Source organism: Geotrypetes seraphini, chromosome 2 (genome assembly GCF_902459505.1).
Source record: "Geotrypetes seraphini chromosome 2, aGeoSer1.1, whole genome shotgun sequence".
NCBI classification, from domain to species: Eukaryota; Metazoa; Chordata; class Amphibia; order Gymnophiona; family Dermophiidae; genus Geotrypetes; species Geotrypetes seraphini.
The window spans coordinates 102,660,068-102,682,659 of record NC_047085.1 but is presented as its reverse complement, the minus strand read 5'-3'; the positions used below and the strand labels follow the sequence as shown (position 1 = coordinate 102,682,659).

Here is a 22,592-nt window from a genome sequence, read left to right as displayed (position 1 = left end):
GTTATCAAATAAGGACTGTTTTCCATGGAATTGCCAGTGCGTCAGGTGGTGGAGGTTTATGTCCCATCCTAGATCTCAGATATCTTACCCTTTTTTCACAAGTAGACACTCGAGATGAATATTCTTTCCTCTATTCTACTGTTCTTAAAGAACGAGGATTGGATGCATCCCCTAGATCTTAATGATATTTACGCACATATATGAGTATTAGCCTATCCTCACTAAGACATGAACAGACATCCAAAGTTGTCAATGGCACCATCATCGCAAACTCAGTGATGCAGAGTACTCAGCTCTTCATTCACCCCAGAAAATGGTAAAATGGAAAAAAGAGCTCCCCCCCCTCAGTCAAGCACACATATTCCATAAACTTCAATTTGTACAGCCTCCATACCAATGGATATTTAAAAGAGAAGTGCACATTATGAGTGCACATATTGAGTCATATGTAACCAAGTCATGTGATGATAGCAATCCTGATACATCAGTTACTCAACCAGTATACTTACTCAGGTAGCGCCATAGTCAATATCCTTGCTTGGCTATATAGAACAAAGCCAGGAGATAGGTTCCTGAGGTCAACGAGTTTTAAGAAACTTTATAAACTCTGCATATTCACTATAATAGTTGGTATAATTGTTCGAAGTTACTGGCATCCTTGTGGGATAATTCTTCCTGAATTCACTCACAACTGAAAATTGTGGGTGAAGGGCTAAAATTTATCGGTGTTGCTATGCAATGGTCTTAGCAAGGCCCACAATGAACAAGATCTTCTTATCATGCAAAACTAAGCATTGACAAATGCTGTGCATAACACAGAAGAACCCTAACAACAACCGGGCAAGACTAATAAGAGTCTCGTACCAGACATGATGAGACTTAGTATGTGTGCTCTAATTGAAAGGCCTTAGAAAATATCATTCCCAAGAAACATGGAATAAATCTGACCAGAAATATCACCATATCCAGTCCTTTGACTCATTCGGGTATGTCTAAAATGTGCACATTAGTATGCTGATTATGGTAGGAAAGGTCCTCTATGTTGAGTTGAAAATTCAATTATAATGCTCTTTCAACAATTCAAGAACAACACAGCAGCTTAAAATGACCTTTCCATCTCCCCTACAAATTTGCCCCAAAAAACCCGATTTGATCCCACCTTTGAATTTCAAGGACCCAAGGTTTGGAATAGCCCGTGGTTATGTCTGCATCTGATCCCCTCATACTACCAGTTCATGAAAATGCTAAAAACATATCTCTTCTCTCTGTAACACCCTGAACTTCTCTTAACTTACTCCAAATACCTAACTGAAACTGTAATGTAAACTTCTGATATCTTATTGTAAGCCGTATAGAATCCTAGTTGAAATTTTGCGGGGTATAAAAAATTATATGCCATGATATGGTATAATAGCTGTCCTCTACTGGAAATTCATTTCCACTCTGCTCCATTTTATCTTGAAATGCGATAATTGTAATGTACAATATCTTTTAACCAATTCAGCTTTTATTTCCTTTACCATTTTGTGGCTAGCTAACACCATAACTTTGAGCACCTGCAGTTCTTCTATACACCCTGAGAGATTTATTGTCCTTAACAACCATTATATCTGAGGATGGTAAGTCACATTTGCTCCTATTTGGCCTGGATGTGATCATAAATACTGCCCTTGCACTTGCCGTTGTCAAGATCTTACTGGCCATTCCTCTCCCTATGCACTCAAGAATCCTAGCTTTCGCTGTTGCCTTTTCAAACCGTTTGGCCACCTTAAGTTCATCAAATACTATCACACCCAAGTTTTGCTCCTTTTTTTTGTGCACAAAAGTTCTTTATGCACTAAACTGTACCATTTTACTGGGTTTTGCAGCCCACATGCATGACCTTGCATTTCTTAGCATTAAATTTTAGCTGCCAAATTTCAGATCATTCCTGAAATTTCACTAGGTCCTTCCTCAAGTTGTTCACATCATCAGGAGTATCTACTCTATTGCAGATTGTGGTATCATCTGCAAAGAGGCAAATCTTGCCAGACAGCCCTTCAGAAATATCGCTTTCAAAAATGTTAAAAAGAACTGGCTCAAGAACCGAACTTTGAGGAACACCACTGGAAACATCCCTTTCCTCAGAGAGATCTCCTTCTGTTGCCTGCCACAACCAGTTCCTGACCAAGTCTGTCACTTAGGGTGTTATACCAAGGGCGCTCAGTTTATTTATTAGATAAAAACCCTCCCATGGTCACTCCTCATTTTTAGGGCCACATACAAACTTTCTGTGTGGACCAGGATTTGTAAATATTAATGTGTAACTTTAACTCCAATTATCACCAATAATGACTGTTAGAACCTAAATATCGGCACTAAAGGGGAAATTCTATAAGGGGTGCCTAAAAATAGGTGCCTAAATAAATATATGACTAAAGTTAGGTGCTTAACCAGTGGTGTAGCGAGAGTGGGAATTGCCTGGTGTGGTGACGCTCCTGCCCTCTTCTTCGCTCCTCCACTGCATTTGTGCATCCCTTCCCCTGTACCTCTTTGACTTTTCTGGTGTGAGCAGCATCTCCAACTTGCTGCCTGCGCTGGGGGACCAGGAATTGATGTCAGAGGTAGAGCTGAGGCTTGGTTGGAGCTGCTGCTCGCAAAGGCAAAGAATTAGAGATACGGGGAGAAGAGAAGGTACATGCATGGTGGGTAAGGGGTGGGAAAGAGCGGGGGGCAGAGAGGAAGAGAGGTGCCGGTGCCCCCACCAAGACAGCATCCAGTGCGGTTTGTACCCCCACCCCCTAACTATGCCACTGTGCTTAACTTAATTAGTAAATTGATATCATTTAAGATCTTTAACTGTTCCCTCGGGTTTTGCAGCCCAAATGCATGACCTAAATCTTAGCTGCCAAATTTCAAATCATTCTTCAAGCTTCCTCCTGTTAACCACACCATCAGACTAACTCTTGTCTTTCATACTGCAGACAAGGTTTATTTTATTTTACATAGTCAGACCAGAAAGCAGCTTTAAGGTTTAATCTGTAGTTGGAGATTATAGCACAGAAGCTGCTAGCTAGATTTATTAGGAATATTTAGAATTTTAAAAAAGGGGGAAAAAAGATAGATTTCAGCAGAATTTGTATCAAGGTGTCTCAATTGCTAGGCCCTCCTATAGAACTGCTGATAGGAATCTTGGTGACTCACTGTGAGGAAAACAGCCTCTTACAGCAGGGGGTGGTCTTCGTCTCTGAATAGTGGAACAAAGCACACTTTCAAGCAGTTGACTTCCAGGTGCTGTTCTGCAAGGACCTGATCTGGAAAACTGCTAAGTGCCTTTGATTTTATTCTTAATATCTCAACTGACTGGAAATAGGTTTTTGCTACCTGAAATATTTTTTCTCTTGATTTGCGCACTTACTTTAATATTTAAATTATTAGGATTTAAAATGGCTGTGTTTTCTGGGCTTGAGCACAAACTTGATTATTTATTTAATTTTGAGATTGAGACTGTTTCTCTAGACCTGAGCACAGACTTTATTATTATTATTTATGTAATTATTGGGCATTAACTTTAAGAACTGTTTGTCTATAGTGTACGTAACTCTTCTGTCTTCTAACCTAGCCCCCTACCACCTAAAAAATAAAACAAACAAAAAAACAAGCCTTCCCTCCTTTTCTTTTTCTGCTTAGCTCTGTCATTAGAGGGGATAAACTCTTCTGACTAACTTGTGTTTCATACCACAGACAAGGTTTATTTTATTTTACATAGTCAGTCAGACCAGAAAGCAGATTTGGAGATTATAGCACAGAAGCTGCAAGCTAGATTTATTGGGGATATTTAGAATTCCAGCAGAATTTGAATCATAGTGTCTCAATTGCTAGGCCCTCCTATAGAACTGCTGATAGGGATCTTGGCGAATCACTGAAAGAAGTAGGGAGATCATGGATGCCTTTCAAGGGGCTCTGCTCAGACAAATGGTGATGGAATCCACGAGGGAAAAAGCAATACTGGATCTGGTGCTCACAAATGGAGAAAGTGTCTCTAATGTCTGAATGGGGGCCCGCCTGGGAAGTAACGATCATCCTATGGTTTGGTTCAACAGCCAAAGTGGAAGATGACCACACAAAACTCAAAGTCCTGGATTTCAAACGCACAGACTTTAGTAGCATGGGAGAGTACCTGAAGAAAGAGCTGATTGGATGGGATGACATAAGAGAAATGGAGAAACAGTGGTCCAAGTTGAAAGGTTCAATAAAAAGAGCTACTGACCTTTATGTGAAGAAAATAATAAAAATAAGAGAAAAAGGAAACCAATGTGGTTCTTCAAACTAGTGGTGGAAAAGATAAAGGCAAAAAAATTGGCATTCGTGAAATATTAAAAAACTCAAGGAATACAGAAAAGAATATCGTATGAAACTGAAAGAAGTCAAGAAAGAGATACGTCTGGTGAAAGCACAAGCAGAGGAGCAAATCGCTATAAATATTAAAAAAGGGAGACAAAATTTTTTTCCAATATATTAATGAAAGAAGGAAGACAAAAAATGGAATTACAAGACTGAAAGAAGGTATGAACTGCTATGTGAAGAGTGAGGACAAAGCAAACGTGCTAAACAAATACTTCTGTTTGATATTCACAGAAGAAAAACATGGAGAAAGATCATGATAGGTTAGCAAAGTTACACCTAAGAATGGAGTGGATACTGCACCGTTCATTGATGAAAGTGTTTATGAACAACATGAAAAATTGAAGGTGGACAAAGCTATGGTTCCAGATGGGATCCATACCAGGATAATGAGGGAGCTCCGAGAGGTTCTGGGGGTCCTCTTAAAGATTTGTTCATTAAGTCTTAAGAGACAGGAGAGGATCCGAATGAGTGGATGTGGTTCCTTTACACAAAAGTGGTTGCAGAGATGAAGCAGGAAACTACAGGCTGGTAAGCCTCACTTCAGTTATTGGAAAAATAATGGAAACGTTGCTGAAGGAAAGGACAGTGAAATTCTTAGAATTTAATTAATTACAAGATCCAAGGCAACATGGATTTACTAAAGGTAAATTGTGCCAAACAAATCTGATTGAATTCTTTGACTGGGTGACCAGAGAATTGGATTAAGGATGTGCGCTAGATGTAATTTACTTAGATTTCATAGAAACAGAGAAACATGATGGGAGATAAAGGCCAAATGACCTATCTAGTCTGCCCATCTGCAGTAATCTCTTTCTCTCTCTTAAAGATCCCACGTGCCTATCCCATGCCTTCTTGAATTCAGACACAGTCTCTGTCTCCACCACTTCTTCCGGGAGACTGTTCCATGCATCTATCACCCTTTCTTTAAAAAAGTATTTCCTTTGATTACTCCGGAGCCTATCACCTCTTAACTTCAGACTATGCCCTCTCATTACAGTGCTTCCTTTCAATTGAAAGAATCTCAAGTCATGAGCATTTATGCCATGTAGGCATTTAAATATCTCAATCATATCTCCCCTCTCCCATCTTTCCTCCAAAGAGTATACATATTGAGATCTTTAAGCCTGTACCTATATGCCTTATGATGAAGACCACACACCATTATAGTAGCCTTACTCTGGACCAACTCCATCCTTTTTATATCTTTTTGAATATGCAGTATCCAAAATTGTAAACAATATTGTAAATGAGGTCTCACCAGAATCTTATACAGGGGTATCAATACCTCCTTTTTCCTACTGGCCATACCTCTTATTATGCACCCTAGTATCCTTATAGCTTTCGCCATCACTTTTTCAACCTGTTTGGCCACCTTAAGATCATCACATACAGAAAGGGAAGCTGAGACTGTCAGAACTCTTCCAATTTCTCGTTATCATTTGGATGGCTAACCCTGTCATCTATATATATAAAATCGGAGGTATGTATGTGTGTATGTGTGTGTGTATGTGCCGCGATCACGCAAAAACGGCTTGACCGATTTGAACGAAACTTGGTATGCAGATCCCTCACTACCTGGGATGATATGTTCTGGGGGTCTCGCGGCCCACCTGCACACGTGGGCGGAGCTACAAACATAAAATCAGATTTCACCCATTTATGTCAATGGAAAAAATGTAAAAAGCTGCCATTCTCACAGTAATTCAAACACGGCTTGACCGATTTGAACGAAACTTGGTATGCAGATCCCTCACTACCTGGGGTGATATGTTCTGGGGGTCTCGTGGCCCACCTGCACACGTGGGCGGAGCTACAAACAGAAAATCAGATTTCACCCATTCATGTCAATGGAAAAAATGTAAAAAGCTGCCATTCTCACAGTAATTCAAAAACGGCTTGACCGATTTGAACGAAACTTGGTATGCATATCCCTCACTACCTGGGGTGATATGTTCTGGGGGTCTCGCGGCCCACCTTCACACGTGGGCGGAGCTACAAACAGAAAATCAGATTTCACCCATTCATGTCAATGGAAAAAATGTAAAAAGCTGCCATTCTCACAGTAATTCAAAAATGGCTTGACCGATTTGAATGAAACTTGGTATGCAGATCCCTCACTACCTGGGGTGATATGTTCTGGGGGTCTCGCGGCCCACCTGCACATGTGGGCGGAGCTACAAACAGAAAATCAGATTTCACCCATTCATGTCAATGGAAAAAATGTAAAAAGCTGCCATTCTCACTGTAATTCAAAAACGGCTTGACCGATTTGAACGAAACTTGGTATGCAGATCCCTCACTACCTGGGGTGATATGTTCTGGGGGTCTCGCGGCCCACACCTCTATGTTGCTTGCTCAAGGGTGGGTTCACCCAAGAATTTATATGTTCTTGCTCCAGGAGGTGAAACTAAAATTGTTGCTTATAATCACATTTTGCGTTAGTTGTATTGTATTCATTTTGTCAAATATTTCACATTATAATTTGAATATTGTACTTTTTATTAAGCTGTAAAAAAATAATTTCATTCACCACTATAAAGTATCTTTATTTGAATCCATTTACAGTGTTATTGCTATAATTAAATACCCGTGCAACGCCGGGGCATCAGCTAGTTATCAATAAAAGCCGTCTTTTATAATGATCTAATGGGGGCTTAACATGCAATAAGGTACCGCATATGATCATTTCATATGTCAGCGGAAATGTTGAATCAAGAATTTCATTGATCTGTCCCCATATCGATTTCCAAAATCTGAGTATCAGAGAACAAAAAAAACAGCAGATGACCCAATGTCTGTATGACAATGCCAGCATCTATTAGAACTAGAACTATCTATTTTTTGTAAACGCAAAGGGGTCCAAAAGCTTCTTTGTAACAGAAAAAACCAAGTTTGTCTCATAGATGCAGACATTGTACATTTCATTCTCCAAGCCAAATTCGTGGCCATTGAGCTACATTTCTGGTGGGCAAATTTACGCTCTATGTAAAAATGTGAAAAGATGAATGCAGAATTATTAGGGAAGAATAAGGTATTTAAATTAGTGTGGGGCCCGTTAGCAGCTTTTTTTTACATCTATTTAAGTTATATCTCTTTTCAAGTTAAGTTAGGTTTGGTTCCATACACATCCGGGGAGGGAGGGGGGTATTTCATAGCAATGTATTGGAATATGTCTATATTTCGGGTTTGTAAAGGGTTGGGGGATAATGATGATCTTTTAAAATTTGTTGTTCAAAGGTGTGTTTTTATGGTTGATATCTTTCAAATGTATACATTTGTATTGCACTGTTCATATTGGAAAATAATAAAAAAATTACCAATAAGATCATCACATACAATCACACCCAAGTCCCGCTGTTCTGTTGTGCACAAAAGTTCTTCACCCCTAATTGTACCATTCCTTTGGGTTTTTGCAGCCCAAATGCATAACCTTGCATTTCTTAGCATTAAATTTTAGCTGCCAAATTTCAGACCATTCTTCAAGCTTTGCTAGATCTTTCTTCATGTTATTCACATCATCAAGGGTGTCTACTCTATTGCAGATTTTGGTATCATACACAAAGAGGCAAATCTTACCTGACAGCCCTTCAGCAATATCGCTTATAAAAATGTTACAAAGAACAGGCTCAAGAACAGGACCTTGAGGCACACCACTGGTAACATCCCTTTCCTCAGAGCGATCTCCATTGACTACTACCCTCTGTCGTCTTCCACTTAATCATTTCCTGACCCAGCCTGTCACTTTGGGGCCCATCCCATAAGCACTCAGTTTATTTATTAGCTGTCTTTGTTGTACACTGTCAAAGGCTTTGCTAAAATCTAAATATATCATATCTAGCGCACTCCCTCTATCCAATTCTCTGGTCACCCAGTCAAAGAAATTGATCAGATTTGTCTGACAAGACCTACCTCTAGTGAATCCATGTTGCCTCTGGTCCTGTAATCCATAAGATCCTAGAAATATCACTATTCTCTGTTGTATAAGTGTTTTCATTAATTTACTTATGACAGAAGTCAGACTTACCAGTCTGTAGTTCCCTATTTCTTCCTTCCACTTTTGTGGAGAGAGACTACATCCACCCTTCTCCAATCCTCTGGTACCATTCCCGACTCTAGAGAAGCATTGAAAACTTCAGCCACGGAGTTGTCAGAACTTCCCTAAGTTCCTGCTGTACCCTTGGATGTACTCCATCCAGCCCCATTGCTTTATCTACCTTTAGTTTAACAAGCTCCTCACAAACACAATCCTCTGAAAATTGACCAGGTGCTAGTTCTACCACACCTCCTGTCCTATTTGCTTTTATTTTCTGTGGTTGAACTCCCGGCGTTTCAGCTGTGAACACAGAACAGAAATATTTGTTAAGTATTTAGCCTTATCTTTATAAACTCTTTTTTAAATAATCAGCTTTCCTCATTGCTCACAACTGAATTGGCAATGCATTCCGAAGATCAGCTATATAAGAATGAAGACCAATACTCAACCACAAAAACAGTTTGAGAGGAAGGAGCATCCAACAAATTTCTCAGTTCTGATCGTAATTGATATAAGTGCAAATACAAAGGTACTACTACTGAAATCTGACCAGCTACCACCTTAAACACCAATAAAAGGATTTGATAGGTAGTACAGTTCCTTTAGTATGGGAGAGATGTGTTCAAACCTAGATAATCCACATAACACCCTAGCAGTTGCACTTTGTGCAATCTGCAAGCTCCATAATACTTTATTTGGTTGACCGATTAATCAGAGCTTGAAGGTATAATACTTTGCATCACTAATCTAAGGTTCTGTTCGTTAAGATAATCTTTCAGATGCCTTAATTTTAATTTGTGAAAAGCGTCTAGTCTAGAAAAGCGTATGTTTTTCACTAATGCAATATTTTCCCCATCTAAAGAGAATGAAGTTGGGACTTCTGCCATTGGATATGCAGTAAGAAACATGTAGCATGTAGTACCAGGATCATTACTCAGCTTTGGATATGAGGAGCTAAACCAACTGAAACCAGGTGTAAATCCTGCTGGATAAGTTGGTCATGGATCTGCACTGTTCTATAACACTTCTCACATTCTAAGGGAACTCCCTTGACCCACCTAAGTACCTCCTATGGCTATCCCCTTTTGCAGATTTGTGCAGGAATACTTTGGCGTTATTCTAGAAATGGGTGTGTATGTGTGTTTTCATGCAGATCTTCCCCATTTGTTGACTTGCATCTATTAGAATGCTTTACTGGATCAAAGATTTGGCATGGAGGTACAGTACTCCCACAAAATTTGCAGGGATTATGTTCCAGGAGTCCCCGCGAATTGTGAAAATTTGCAAAAGATGGATGTGGTCCAAAAATACCTGATTTCTTTTAGGGCCCATCTCCCCTCTCTGTTTTTGGCTTCTCATTGCCACGGTGAAGTTGGCTGGAAGGCTCCATCTCGTGTGCGCACTCTACCACTGCAACTGCCACCGATCTCGGATCTCTCTCTCTCTCTCTCTCCCCCTCCCCAGTCTCCCTCGTAGTGGCCGCACGAATAATAATCGGTGGTGAAAGCAGCAAGAGGACTAAGAACCCCTCCCCCCACCGTGAATGACTGAAGCCGCAAACTACAAATCGCAAATTCGCAGGGGAGTACTGTAGTACCTAATATTCAGTATCATATATAGAATTCCCCTGTTTGTGGATGCTACTTTCTGGTTTCCTTTTTATTTAAAAATTTATATACTGTATATTACCTATACAGAAATAGGATGCTGTAGAGATTGGTATTTACTTATTTGTAATTTTTTTTGTGCTTGTCACTTTCCCATCATGAGTCTCTTATTATATTATCTCAGGGGCTTTTAATGCAAGATTCAGATATTCATGTTTAGCCAAATGCAGATAAATGGATAATTTTATTTTCGTTGAGTCAATTTTTCATCTTTTATGTAAACTAATGATTTAATAAAAGTAAAATAAAATCATTTTGTTCATCCACAGTAGTAGTTGCAACATATTATTCTCTCAGCTCATCATCCAAAAATTAACCTCGGGGTCCTTCTCTTGTAAGGGTGCCCATTAGAATCCCACACAAACTCCTTTAGTACAGTCCTTCAGTGGTCTCACCTACACCTGCTGGAATCTGGCAGCCCTTCTTTCATTTCCTCCCAACCAGCTCTTTCGTGAAAGGAGAGAATTTTAATCCTTTCCTACTCAACTATTGTGTGGGGTCTGCATTTCCCAGGCATATTTGATGGGAACCACATCTAAAGCCCCCTCCTAAGAAGGAGCCATTATATTTTATTACTGGCTCTCAGGCTTTTTTTTTTCCCATGAGCTATTTCACTGGCAGAGCATAATAATCTTCTAATAATGTCTTATACACATTGAAGACTTCAGAGCAGAGGAGCAATAAATCACTTTAATCCAACTATTTAACTATTCATAACTAGTCTTTAAGCCCGTTACATTAACAGGTGCTAGAATAGATGTGGCCGCTTTCTGTCTGTCTGTCTTTCTTTCTTTATTTTTCTCTTTCCTCGGCTGTCCACCACCAGCCCTTGCCTGCTCTCAATGTCCAGCAGTAGGCCTTCCTTCCTGTTACCTCCCCCCCTGTCCAGCAGCACCTCTTCCTTGCTCCCCTTGTCCAGCAGTAGGCCTCCCTTCCTGTTACCACCCTCCCTGACTCCCTTCATAGTTCCTGCTCCTGCCACCAGTGCCGCTGCTTCTCCTCCGCTGCCACCCGTCGGCCTGCGGCGCCTCTATCACTGCCACCCCTCTGGCTCCGGGCATTTCCTCCCAAGCTAATAGAACTCTAAGCGCGCATGCGCACTCCTACCTGCCACGGATCACAGATCACGCAGGTAGTGCTCATGCACGCTTAGGGTTTTATTATTAGTGATGCTTTCTGTACTTTGTTCTCCAAATACTGTTTTATGAAGTTTTATATTATTGGTATGCTTTATGGTGTTTGATATTATTGTAATGTATGTGATTTTTATTTTGTTTGTACTTTATTGTGACCCGCCTTGGGAAAGGCAGGATATAAATAAATAAACTAAACTAAGGGGATTTAGCTGCCAGAGGGGAATTGGTTCTGTTTTAAATGTATGCAAATTTCAATAAACAAGCTGAAACTAAAAAATGATATAAAATCAACTTCCCAACTTACATTACTGTATTTCCCTCTTTAAATCTTTGCCAGCGTGAACAACTATTCTGGCCTGCTGCTCACATCAGCATTGGCTTTACCTCTGACATCACTTCCTGTTACCTAGAAGTGATTTCAGAGGGAGCCAGGCAGCGCGAGCAGCAGGCCAGAGTAGTTTGCGCTGGCAAAGATTTAAAGAGGTATGGGGGTGGGAAATGGAGGGCACACAAATGGCATGGGGGGGGGGGGCAGAGAGATGCCAGCGCTCTCACCAAGATGGTGTCCAGAGCGGTCTGCTCCCACCTTACTACGCCACTGTATACAGCTAAGCAAGATATGAGGAACTGGTCTAAGTTACTAGGTATGCAGAAAGCTAGTACAGTTGTGGAATAGAAACATAGAAACATGTAGGCAAATATAGGCCAAATGACCTGTCTAGTCTGCCCATCCAGAGTAATCATTATCTCTATGTCTTTCTGGAGATCCTTCGGGCCTATCCCAGGCCCTTTTGAATTCAGACACAGTGTCTGTCTCTTCTGGAAGACTGTTCCAAGCATCTACCACCCTTTCTGTAAAAAAGTGTTTCCTTAGATTACTCCGGAGTCGGTATAGTCAGTCACCACATATAGTAAAGGCTTGGGAGAAGAGCTAGGCTTTCACCTACTCCCTGAAGTAGAAACAGAAACATGAAGGTAGATAGAAGCCAAATGGCCCATCTAGTCTGTCCATCCACAGCATCCACTATTTTTTCCTTTTCCTAAGAGATACCACATGCCTGTCCCATGCTTTCTTGACTTCTGACACAGCCTTTGTCTCCACCACCTCTGCTGGGAAACTATTCCATGCATCTACTACCCTTTCTGTAAAAAAAATATTTCCTTAGATTACTCCTGAGCCTATCATCTTTTAATTTCATCCTATGCCCTCTCATTCTGGAGCTTCCTTTCAAATGAAAGAGATTCACCTCGTGCATTTATACCAGGGAGGTATTATTTTTTATTTGGAAATTTTTATTGAATATTACAATCCAAATGCAGGAAACATCAAAACAATAATATTCATACTAAGCAATAATAATAATGCTAGAGTATCACTTCTTTAGAAATTCTAAGATGCAAGTCTACATCATGAAGAATCAAAACTGGACATAAGAAAAAACACCTTTTGGAAATTCCTGCAGAACAATGGCAATAATCAATAACCCATTTAACCAAAACATGAGCCATAACGTGTGAGAGTTTCTGTTGTGGAGCACAGTTCTTATCTCAGTAACTGAATGCCATCATTCAATATTGCAAAAGGTGTGGACCGGGCTCCAAATCTTAGCATAGGAGCACATGGATCTGTGCTTTTCTGCTATAACACTTTCATATTTCACTGTGAGGCATACCGTGTTCCACCATGTAGTATAATTCGTCTGGCATAAGTCCTTCCAACAGTGTAGTATGTTTTTGAGGGCCAGAAAAAAAAGGGTGTTAAGAAATCTTGCATTATGAACAGGTAACAGTTGGTGGAGACCATGGTGACCCAATATAATAAAGCGCGGATTTATGGGCTCTTGTATATCCAGGATAGAGGAGATGGTTTCCCAAACTTTGCTCCGCTCTAGTAACTATGGCTGCATGTTGTGTCGACATTCCTCTTCTATATATATAGGCTTAGATCAGCTTGTTGTATCACGTGGATATTATTGTATGCATTTCATTTATATGTTCAACATGTCTGTATCTTGCCTCGTTAACATTTCTCTTTCTGTACTTAATGTACATTGTATATTAAAATCAATAAAATATTTGAACTAAAAAAAATAGCCCATTGAACAACCTGAATCCAATAAATATCCTAATGTAGGTTCCATAGGTAACAAAAAAGTTTCCAAATAAATAGAATCCAGAAAAATATAAGAATGATTTTCAAATGTGATCAAGCATTTATAAGGAAACTTTAAAAAGAATGTTGTTTCCCCTCCCCTCCCCCCCCCCCCCCCCACACACACACACTGCTAAAATATGAGAATTCAGCTGAAGGAAGGTTTGGCCACATCAAGAAACATTTGTACTGTTTGAGTATAGAATGGTATGCTCTCTTTAATGTAAATTATGTAGTCAACATTTTCATTTCTACAGAGTCTAATGTAACCAACAAAATAGCTCTTTTAGTTATATTATCCTGAGATGTTTCTAAAAATTAGATAGATATAAACCATCAGGAGAGTTTAAATGATCAAAACCCTCCTAACATCTCAAAAGTCTAGGAAGATAAGAGGAATTTTTAATTTCCAGAGATTCTAGCGATAACTGCAGTAAAATCACTTACTGTATATACATTTTCAATAATTCACTGGATGCAAGGTAAGTTACAGGTTCTGAAAGCGTTCTCTAAGTTTTCCATTGAAGGTGGATTAATAAACTATCTTTAGTAGCATCATTGCAACTAAGTCTCTACCTTGGCTTCATCTTTACTTACGGAAACAATCTTTGGATCATGTTCTTTAAACTTAGCTACTGTTACCTCTGTGAATTTACTAAATACATACAAGTTATCCTTCAAATTTATACCCAAGCGAGCAATTGCCTTGTAGACAGCTATTAAAGAAATATCTGTCGCCTTCCATTCAACAAGTTCCTGATCTAGGAGCAGATTCTCAAAACTAAAATGTACCTTTAATAAGCTCACTAAACCAGTTCCAGACAGTTTAGTGTGCATGTATTTTAGTGGCGAATTATTAAAACAGCTTACTGTGGTCTTTTCTGAGTTTTCTAGCAGTCTCCGGTATTGCTAGGCAAATGCAGTACAACGAGCAGTCTGAGCAAGTCTCTATCATTGCCAAGTGATTCCCTAATCTTGTAGTGCCACATTTGTGGCCAATATTTGCTGACAAGTCTGAGTTGTCGCTGCATTACTTTCTGATTAGTGCTTGAGTGCTGATTGGCTGAGGCACTGACAGGAATGTAAGACTTGACAGCTCAGACATGCCAGAAAATTTTGCCGTCAAGAAACTCTCCGAAACCCCCACCCGCTCCCCCAGCAGCAGGAGATATGCCCACTCCCTTCTGCTGCTAAGCAAGGTCTTCCAACACCGCCCCCCCCCCCCCCGGTAGTGGGAGAGATGCCCACTCCCTCCCACCACCAAGCAAAGCCCCCTCTGCCACCGGGAGAGATGCCCACTCCCTCTTGCTGTCAAGCAATGTCCCCCCTCCAATACTTCCCGTGCCTCCGATGACCCCCCCCTCCCCTTTGCCTTACCTTGTTTATGATGGCTGGCTGGAGGGATGCCTACTTCTCTGGCCAGCAAGCCAACCCCTTCAAAATGGCAGGCTTTCCCTACCCCTGTGCATCCTGGGATGCACCAGGGAGGGGCCTAAGGCTCTGATTGGCTCATGTTGTTTAAGGCCCCCTTCTTTTGGTTTACTTGAGAGGACTTAATTTGAGAATTCCAGCTTTGGACTGCAGAAAAGGACTGGGTTTGGAATAGCCAAATCCAAAGATTGAGATTTACTACCACAATGTTAGACTGAAGGCCAAAGAATTAAATTGTTCAAATGGTGTTTCAGGGTGTAAATCTATGTGCTCCTCTTCCCAGCAACCAATTCTCTTTGACCTTAATTACGGTAATCTGTCCTCTCTGGTCTCAATCACTACCCTCTATTCCACAGCAAACCTCTTCCCCAACTTCAATCATTTTCCTTCACCAACTCACATCTCATTAGCTCTGGCAGGCTCTTGCTACATGCTACATCACTGCCCTAGTTCTGTTCTTCATATCTTGGCAGACGGGACCAGAAGGACTCATCTGGAAGCTCAGCAGAATTCTGGATTGCCTTCTGTTTCATTAGCTGCATGATCGAAGGAACTCTGCCTAGAGAACACCACAGCCACTCAGTATTGCTGCTCTGGCATTTTTTCCTGCTTCTTTGGCTGGGGATACCTGGGGGGAACTCGATAGTCATTCTCATCCTGGTCTGCCACTTAACCTCTTGAAGTTTTCCAGAATGTATAAAAGGAGGAGCTACATGGATGCATGTATAACAGCTCCTCTAATTAAATAATTACTATATATAATGAAGGCTACAACACTGAAGTGGCAAGAATGACCAGAAAACTGTACACATAGAAGCATGAAAATGCAAATATTCTGGTTACACCCTATTTTATTAAATGGTTCCTAAATGTGGTAGTATGAAATTTAAAGGTGAGCAATGTCATGCTAGTTTCCTTTATAGAACAGACTTCAAATAGGCACCTTCTTAGTGCCTAAAAATAGATGCCCCTTTGTAGAATTACTCTCATTCACCTGGATTCTATGTAGGCCATGGGAATTTGGATGCTGGAATTTACGAGACTTGTACCTAACCTAACAAGGAAATTGGCACTAATTGTCCATTTGAAGTAATCGTTGCTGGTTGGTGCTCAGTTGAAGTTGTGTGCTGAACTCCCCTGTGTGCTATTCTATAATTTGCTCTTAAAATTTTCTACATGCAACCCAAAAGCAAGCATGGTCATGGTTAAATCCTGGGCACCAAGTTATGGGATAGTGCTGATCATTACCTAACGTCTGTTTCTATCAGACATAAGTCCAGTGCTAAAAGTTAGGTATGACCCATGTGCTATGCCGGTATTCTATAAAGGAAAGCAAAAAGGAGAAGACAACATTCTACCCAAAACTAAATGGATAAACAAAGAAGCAGAGAAGACCAGACCTTCAAACTGAAGCTTTTATGTCACCAATAGGAAGTGGAAAACAGACTGTGTTTCATCTACAAAGCCTGCATCAGGAGTCCTCAGGCTGTCCACTCAACAATTAGACAATAAAAATAAGCTAATGTAGCAATCTAATTCAACAAAAACTCAGATGCTGTTGGATGTGAGTTTTTGTGGAATTAGATTACTACATTAGCTTATTTTCATTGTCTAATTGTTAAGAAGGCAACCCGATGACTTCTGATACAGGATAGCGCCTAACTTATGGCACTATTTATAGGATTTCCTCCAATGTGTATAACTTGGCAACTCTGAGGAACCCCTATTTTGGTTTGTGTAATATAACTGTACTTAGGAATTCCTGTTTCAGTCAGCTTGATACAACTGGGTTTGGGGTCCCATACTCTGTATTTTGGTGAGGGACTTTTTTGTGCTTTGCAGGTTGTTGTTTTTTTCTCCTTAATTTTGAATTAGTTAAGAAAACATTTCAGTCAAATAGGATTCACTTAAATAAGGAACAGTTATGTTAAATGTTTTTTACTGGTAGCAGTGGACTGAACTGTACTATTGTGTTTTTCAGCGACTGCAACAGTAACAGAAACTCCATTGCATCATTCACCAGCATCTGCAGTAGCCAGTGTAGTTCCTACTTTCACAGTGATGAAATGGATTCAGGTAAAGTAAACATGGTAAATTAGTTAAACCTCGCCCCATTAGTTTGGAAGTAATTTTCTTTAGTCCTTGGGATGGGTAAAAGTACTGTTTGGTAGATATTCTGCACCATCTGTCTGTAGTCACTTGAAAGAACAGAGTCGTATTTCTAGTCTTAGTGGGTTCATAAGAATTCGCATGCATTGGCTAATATTTGGGGGGGAAAAGTCATCAAGGTGCAGTAAGGGATTGCTTTTTGCCACCCCTTGATACCCCATGAGATTCAGCAACCTGCAGTATCCCAGTATCACGGGTTGTTGAATCCCATCTTATAGGAATAATGCTTCTTGCAAGCCATCTCACAAGCAGTGTTATTCCTGTGGCCTAGGAGCATTGGGACGCACAAATCCATGGCTCGATGCTCCTGGGCTGTAGCGGTGAGTTCCTCCCCAACCCAGCCCCCCCCCCCCATGTATGCCCCTCCCTGCCCCTCCTTGCCACCAAACCCCCTATTGGCTACCTGCCAACTAACTGGTGATCAGGGGTAGTTCAGTGAGGTCTGGGGGCTGCATCAGCTGGGGTCCAGGGGAGGGGATCTGCTGGGGTCCAAGGAGGTCCAGTGAAGCCTAGGGTGCATCCACTAGGGCCCAGGGGCATCAGCCAGGAGCAATGTCTAGTCACTCCTGGCCACTCTGGCACCAACCTCAAAATGGCACTCCTAGCAGCAGTCTCACTTGATTACCCTGTGCTTTTAACATTCATTAAAAACCATGTTGTATGTTTAACACAGTTTTAGAAATAGGTCCCTTAGATGCCAGTTTTCAGAAGGTGCTGGCAGCTTGCAGGTCCTTGGATATTTTGTACTTGCAGCTATACAAACCAATTTCCAAAAGATACCTGTGGAGCCTTTTAATATCCACCTGACAGTCTGTACCACAAGGAGTGGTTAACTTCCAGTTACAGAGGATGCAGGTTAGATCGGTTAAAATCAGACATACAAGTAGATATTTGAAAATGAAATCCACATGCTTGCTTGTGCTGACACTGTTGACAGCATGGGTGTTTTTCTCTGCAGAGGACCCAGGGCAATTCTGGAAGGGGATTTCCTTTCAATATTATAATATAATATAACATAATCTATATATATAAAATCGGAGGTATGTATGTGTGTATGTGCTGCAATCACGCAAAAACGGCTTGACCGATTTGAACGAAACTTGGTATGCAGATCCCTCACTACCTGGGGTGATATGTTCTGGGGGTCTCGCGGCCCACCTGCACACGTGGGCGGAGCTACAAACATAAAATCAGATTTCACCCATTCATGTCAATGGAAAAAATGTAAAAAGCTGCCATTCTCACAGTAATTCAAACACGGCTTGACCGATTTGAACGAAACTTGGTATGCAGATCCCTCACTACCTGGGGTGATATGTTCTGGGGGTCTCGCGGCCCACCTGCACATGTGGGCGGAGCTACAAACAGAAAATCAGATTTCACCCATTCATGTCAATGGAAAAAATGTAAAAAGCTGCCATTCTCACAGTAATTCAAAAACGGCTTGACCGATTTGAACGAAACTTGGTATGCAGATCCCTCACTACCTGGGGTGATATGTTCTGGGGTCTCACGGCCCACCTGCACACGTGGGCAGAGCTACAAACAGAAAATCAGATTTCACCCATTCATGTCAATGGAAAAAATGTAAAAAGCTGCCATTCTCACTGTAATTCAAAAACGGCTTGACCGATTTGAACAAAACTTGGTATGCAGATCCCTCACTACCTGGGGTGATATGTTCTGGGGGTCTCGCGGCCTACCTGCACACGTGGGTGGAGATACAAACAGAAAATCAGATTTCACCCATTCATGTCAATGGAAAAAATGTAAAAAGCTGCCATTCTCACAGTAATTCAAAAACGGCTTGACCGATTTGAATGAAACTTGGTATGCAGATCCCTCACTACCTGGGGTGATATGTTCTGGGGGTCTCGCGGCCCACACCTCTATGTTGCTTGCTCAAGGGTGGGTTCACCCAAGAATTTATATGTTCTTGCTCCAGGAGGTGAAACTAAAATTGTTGTTCATAATCACGTTTTTCGTTAGTTGTATTGTATTCATTTTGTCAAATATTTCACATTATAATTTGAATATTGTACTTTTTATTAAGCTGTAAAAAAATAATTTCATTCACCACTATAAAGTATCTTTATTTGAATCCATTTACAGTGTTATTGCTATAATTAAATACCCGTGCAACGCCGGGGCATCAGCTAGTATGTTATATAATATAAACCTCCGCTATAATCAGCAAAAACATAAAGCAATTTAGGTAGGCAGGAAAGGCTCCTGCCCGCTTAAATCACATGTGGGCACCTAACTGGTGATATCTAGCAGTACTTAATCAAGCACTGCCACTGAATATCAACTCTGGCCAGCTGTGTGTTAAATGGGTAGCTTTTATTTATTTATTTATTTTTTTTTGGGGGGGGGCGGTGTTATGGGAGCTGAGTTGGGGAGGAGATGGGAGTTATGCAGGTGATAACAATGAACTTAGGACCTTAGCTATGTGGATGCTGGCACAGAATATTGGCTGGCACCTACATAAAATAATTAAAAATAAAAAGACAGAAACATGATGGCAAATAAAGGCCAAATGGCCCATCCACTAGCTCCTCCTTTCCCTATTGGCTAAGGCTCTTTACACCTGCATTGTGAAATCATAGAGTATTATGGTTATAGAAACAAAGAAACATGATGGCAGATAACGGCCAAATGGTCCATCCAGTCTACCTGTCCGGAGCTTCCACTGTCTCCTCTTCTCCCTAAGAGATCCCAAGTGCATGTCCTATATTTTCTTGAATTCAGACACAGTCTTTGTCTCCACCACATCTACCACCCTTTCTGTAAAAATATATTTCCTTAGAGTACTTCTGAGCCTATCACCTCTTAACATCATCTCATGCCCTCTTACTCTGGAGTTTCCCTTCAACTGAAAGAGACAGGCATCATGCATATTTATGCCACATGGGTATTTAAACGTCTTTCAATAAATAAATCATAGTGACAATAAAACCAACAATTTATGAAAATGTGACCCATCCACAGTGGACTCAATTTCTCAGATCTTACATTCAATAAAAAAAGGTGGAGAAAAAGCCTTATTATATCACATAGCAATCATTGATGATTTTTAAGCTAGCGTTGTTTTTGTCATTGGCAAAAAAACTCACACCCAAAATAATGTAGGGATCTAGAGAGATTCAAAACCCACTACTGTGCACAGTAGAAAATAATCTTTTTTTTAGGTTTTTAAATTTTCATTTTATATATATACTGACGGCAGTGATCAGCGGAGTACCACAGGGCTCGGTCTTAGGCCCGATCCTTTTCAATATCTTTATAAGGGACTTGGCTGAGGGGCTTCGCGGTAAAACAACGTTATTCGCCGATGACGCCAAACTATGTAATATAACAAGCAAGAGCACAACGAACAATATGAAACACGACCTACTCCTATTGGAGCAATGGTCAAGGACCTGGCAACTGAGTCATGCACCTTGGCAGTCAAAATCCATGCGAGACTTACACCCTAAATGGCGAGATCCTAGCAAGGACTGTTGCAGAACGGGACTTAGGGGTGATCATCAGTGAAGACATGAAGACTGCCAATCAAGTGGAGCGGGCTTCATCTAAGGCTAGGCAGATCATAGGATGTATACGTAGGAGTTTCGTCAGCCGTAAGCCTGAAGTCATTATGCCGTTGTATAGATCCATGGTGAGGCCCCATCTGGAATATTGTGTCCAATTCTGGAGGCCTCATTACCGCAAGGATGTACTGAGGCTTGAGGGTCATTGGGGTGGGCAGACTAGATGGGCTCCGGCCCTTATCTGCCGCCTTTTTCTATGTTTCTATGTTTATATTTTCACGCATATAACACGCACGTTATACACGATTTTACAAACCGTGCATAACCATGTGCGTTATACACGTGAGCGCGTTGTACAAATTTTTTTTTACATAGTTCCCCCCCCGACGTCCGATTCATCACCCAGAAGGACCGCTTGCACCCCCACCTTAAGGGACCGCTCGCATCCCCACCCGAAGGACCGCTCGCACCCCCACAGCCTCCCCCCCTCCCCCTCCCGCATGGAGAAGCTGCCTACCATTGTTTCCGGATGCCTGAGAGTCCAGCTGCTTTCTCTGCCGGCGGTCCTGCCCCTTCTCTGAGCCCTGCGCTGCGCTGCTTCCTCTTCCGGCGGTCCCGCCCTTTCTCTGATGTCAAGTGAAAATATGGTACTTAGTTCATCAAAAAAGCCTATAGTTTTAAAGGCATTTAAACAACAACAGATGAAAGGTAGAAAAAAAGAAAAACTTAGCTCTGGCGCCAGAACTTCACTGTAACAAAACCAGCTTGCACATGGAACCACCCCCTCTGCATGGGTAACATTTTCTGTCTGCACAGAGACAGAAGCTGTAATCTGGGCAACAGGTTTGGTGACAGTGTTTCCCAGCCATACCTTGGTTGCAGAAGTACTTGTACCTAATGAAAGAAAAGAGAAGAGCAAGCAGAAAAAAATGTTCTCTTCCTAATTAGCTGAAGAGTCTATATATCAAAAGATCAGCCTTGCGGTGAATTGGAGAATATTAAACACTAAACAGAGACTTTTCTCAACTGCTGTCTGTGCTGTTATTTTATGCTCTGAAATGGTACCTAAAATACTAATCTAGACTAAAACACTTTTTATATAAGACCCTAACAGAGACTCTAAAAGCTACACTATTGTCTAAACTGCTGAAAAAACAGAGTACTGAACTATAAAAGAGAAAACCAATGATATAACTTACCAGTGGCATACCTAGCATATGTGACACCCGGGGCCCATCATTTTTTGACCCCCCCCATCTATATGAAAAATATGATTTTTAGTAACAACCCACATATCGCACAACAAGAGTGTACCTAGGAAAAGGCAACATTTTAAACACTGCAGTGAGCACTAGAACACCAACGCATACATTGTACAACTAAACAAGCCAGATCCTGCACAGTCAATTGATCCTGTACAGTCGATGCTATCAGAAAACCATGTCCCTTTCATACACACAGACAGATACACCCTCGCCCAATATGGAATAATCACAAACTAAAAATAGAAATATGTAGACAAAAGTTAAACTGAACCACCAAGAAACCAGACTCTGCATACAATGCAACACTACAACACCACAAAAACAGTAGTACATGTCCTCTAATACTGTGCAAAATATAAAGACAGTGGATGTAAATTTGAAAAAACTGATACATAACAATCACTACTTTACAAATTAACAAATAAAAATAAAACAAATAATAAGAAATAAGAAAATACCATTTTATTGGACTAATCCCCGTAAGCTCGGTCCCCATCCCCGTAAACCATTTGATTCCATCCGCACAAGCCTTGAATTGTTTTATATTGAACTTATTATATTAAAGCATAAAAAGAAACAATATTCTGTACAATTGTCAATTTATAAATCAGCGTCTTCTCCCCACTCTCTCTTCCCCATTTCCCTTCAGCGTCCTCAGCCCACTCTCTCCACTTTACTTCAGTGCACGCACATAAAAACAAGCAAGTAATTTTATATTATTTTCATTCTATTCATTCATAGAAATTAAAGTCTAAATAATGCCAGCCACATAACAAAACATGATTTTACAAAAAGAATTCCCTGCACAGTCAAGCCTGCA

At 40.8% G+C, this 22,592-nt stretch overlaps 1 protein-coding gene across 3 annotated transcripts in view; it reads left to right on the top strand.

Moving 5' to 3' along the window:
* Window positions 1-22,592, top strand: part of PREX2 (phosphatidylinositol-3,4,5-trisphosphate dependent Rac exchange factor 2) — a 628,296-nt gene that overhangs the window by 387,040 nt on the left and 218,664 nt on the right. For all 3 annotated transcript variants that reach the window (XM_033933977.1, XM_033933976.1, XM_033933978.1), the window contains one exon: window positions 16,787-16,881. In XM_033933977.1, the coding sequence (XP_033789868.1) occupies window positions 16,787-16,881 (95 nt within the window). The remainder of the gene's footprint in view (window positions 1-16,786; window positions 16,882-22,592) is intronic.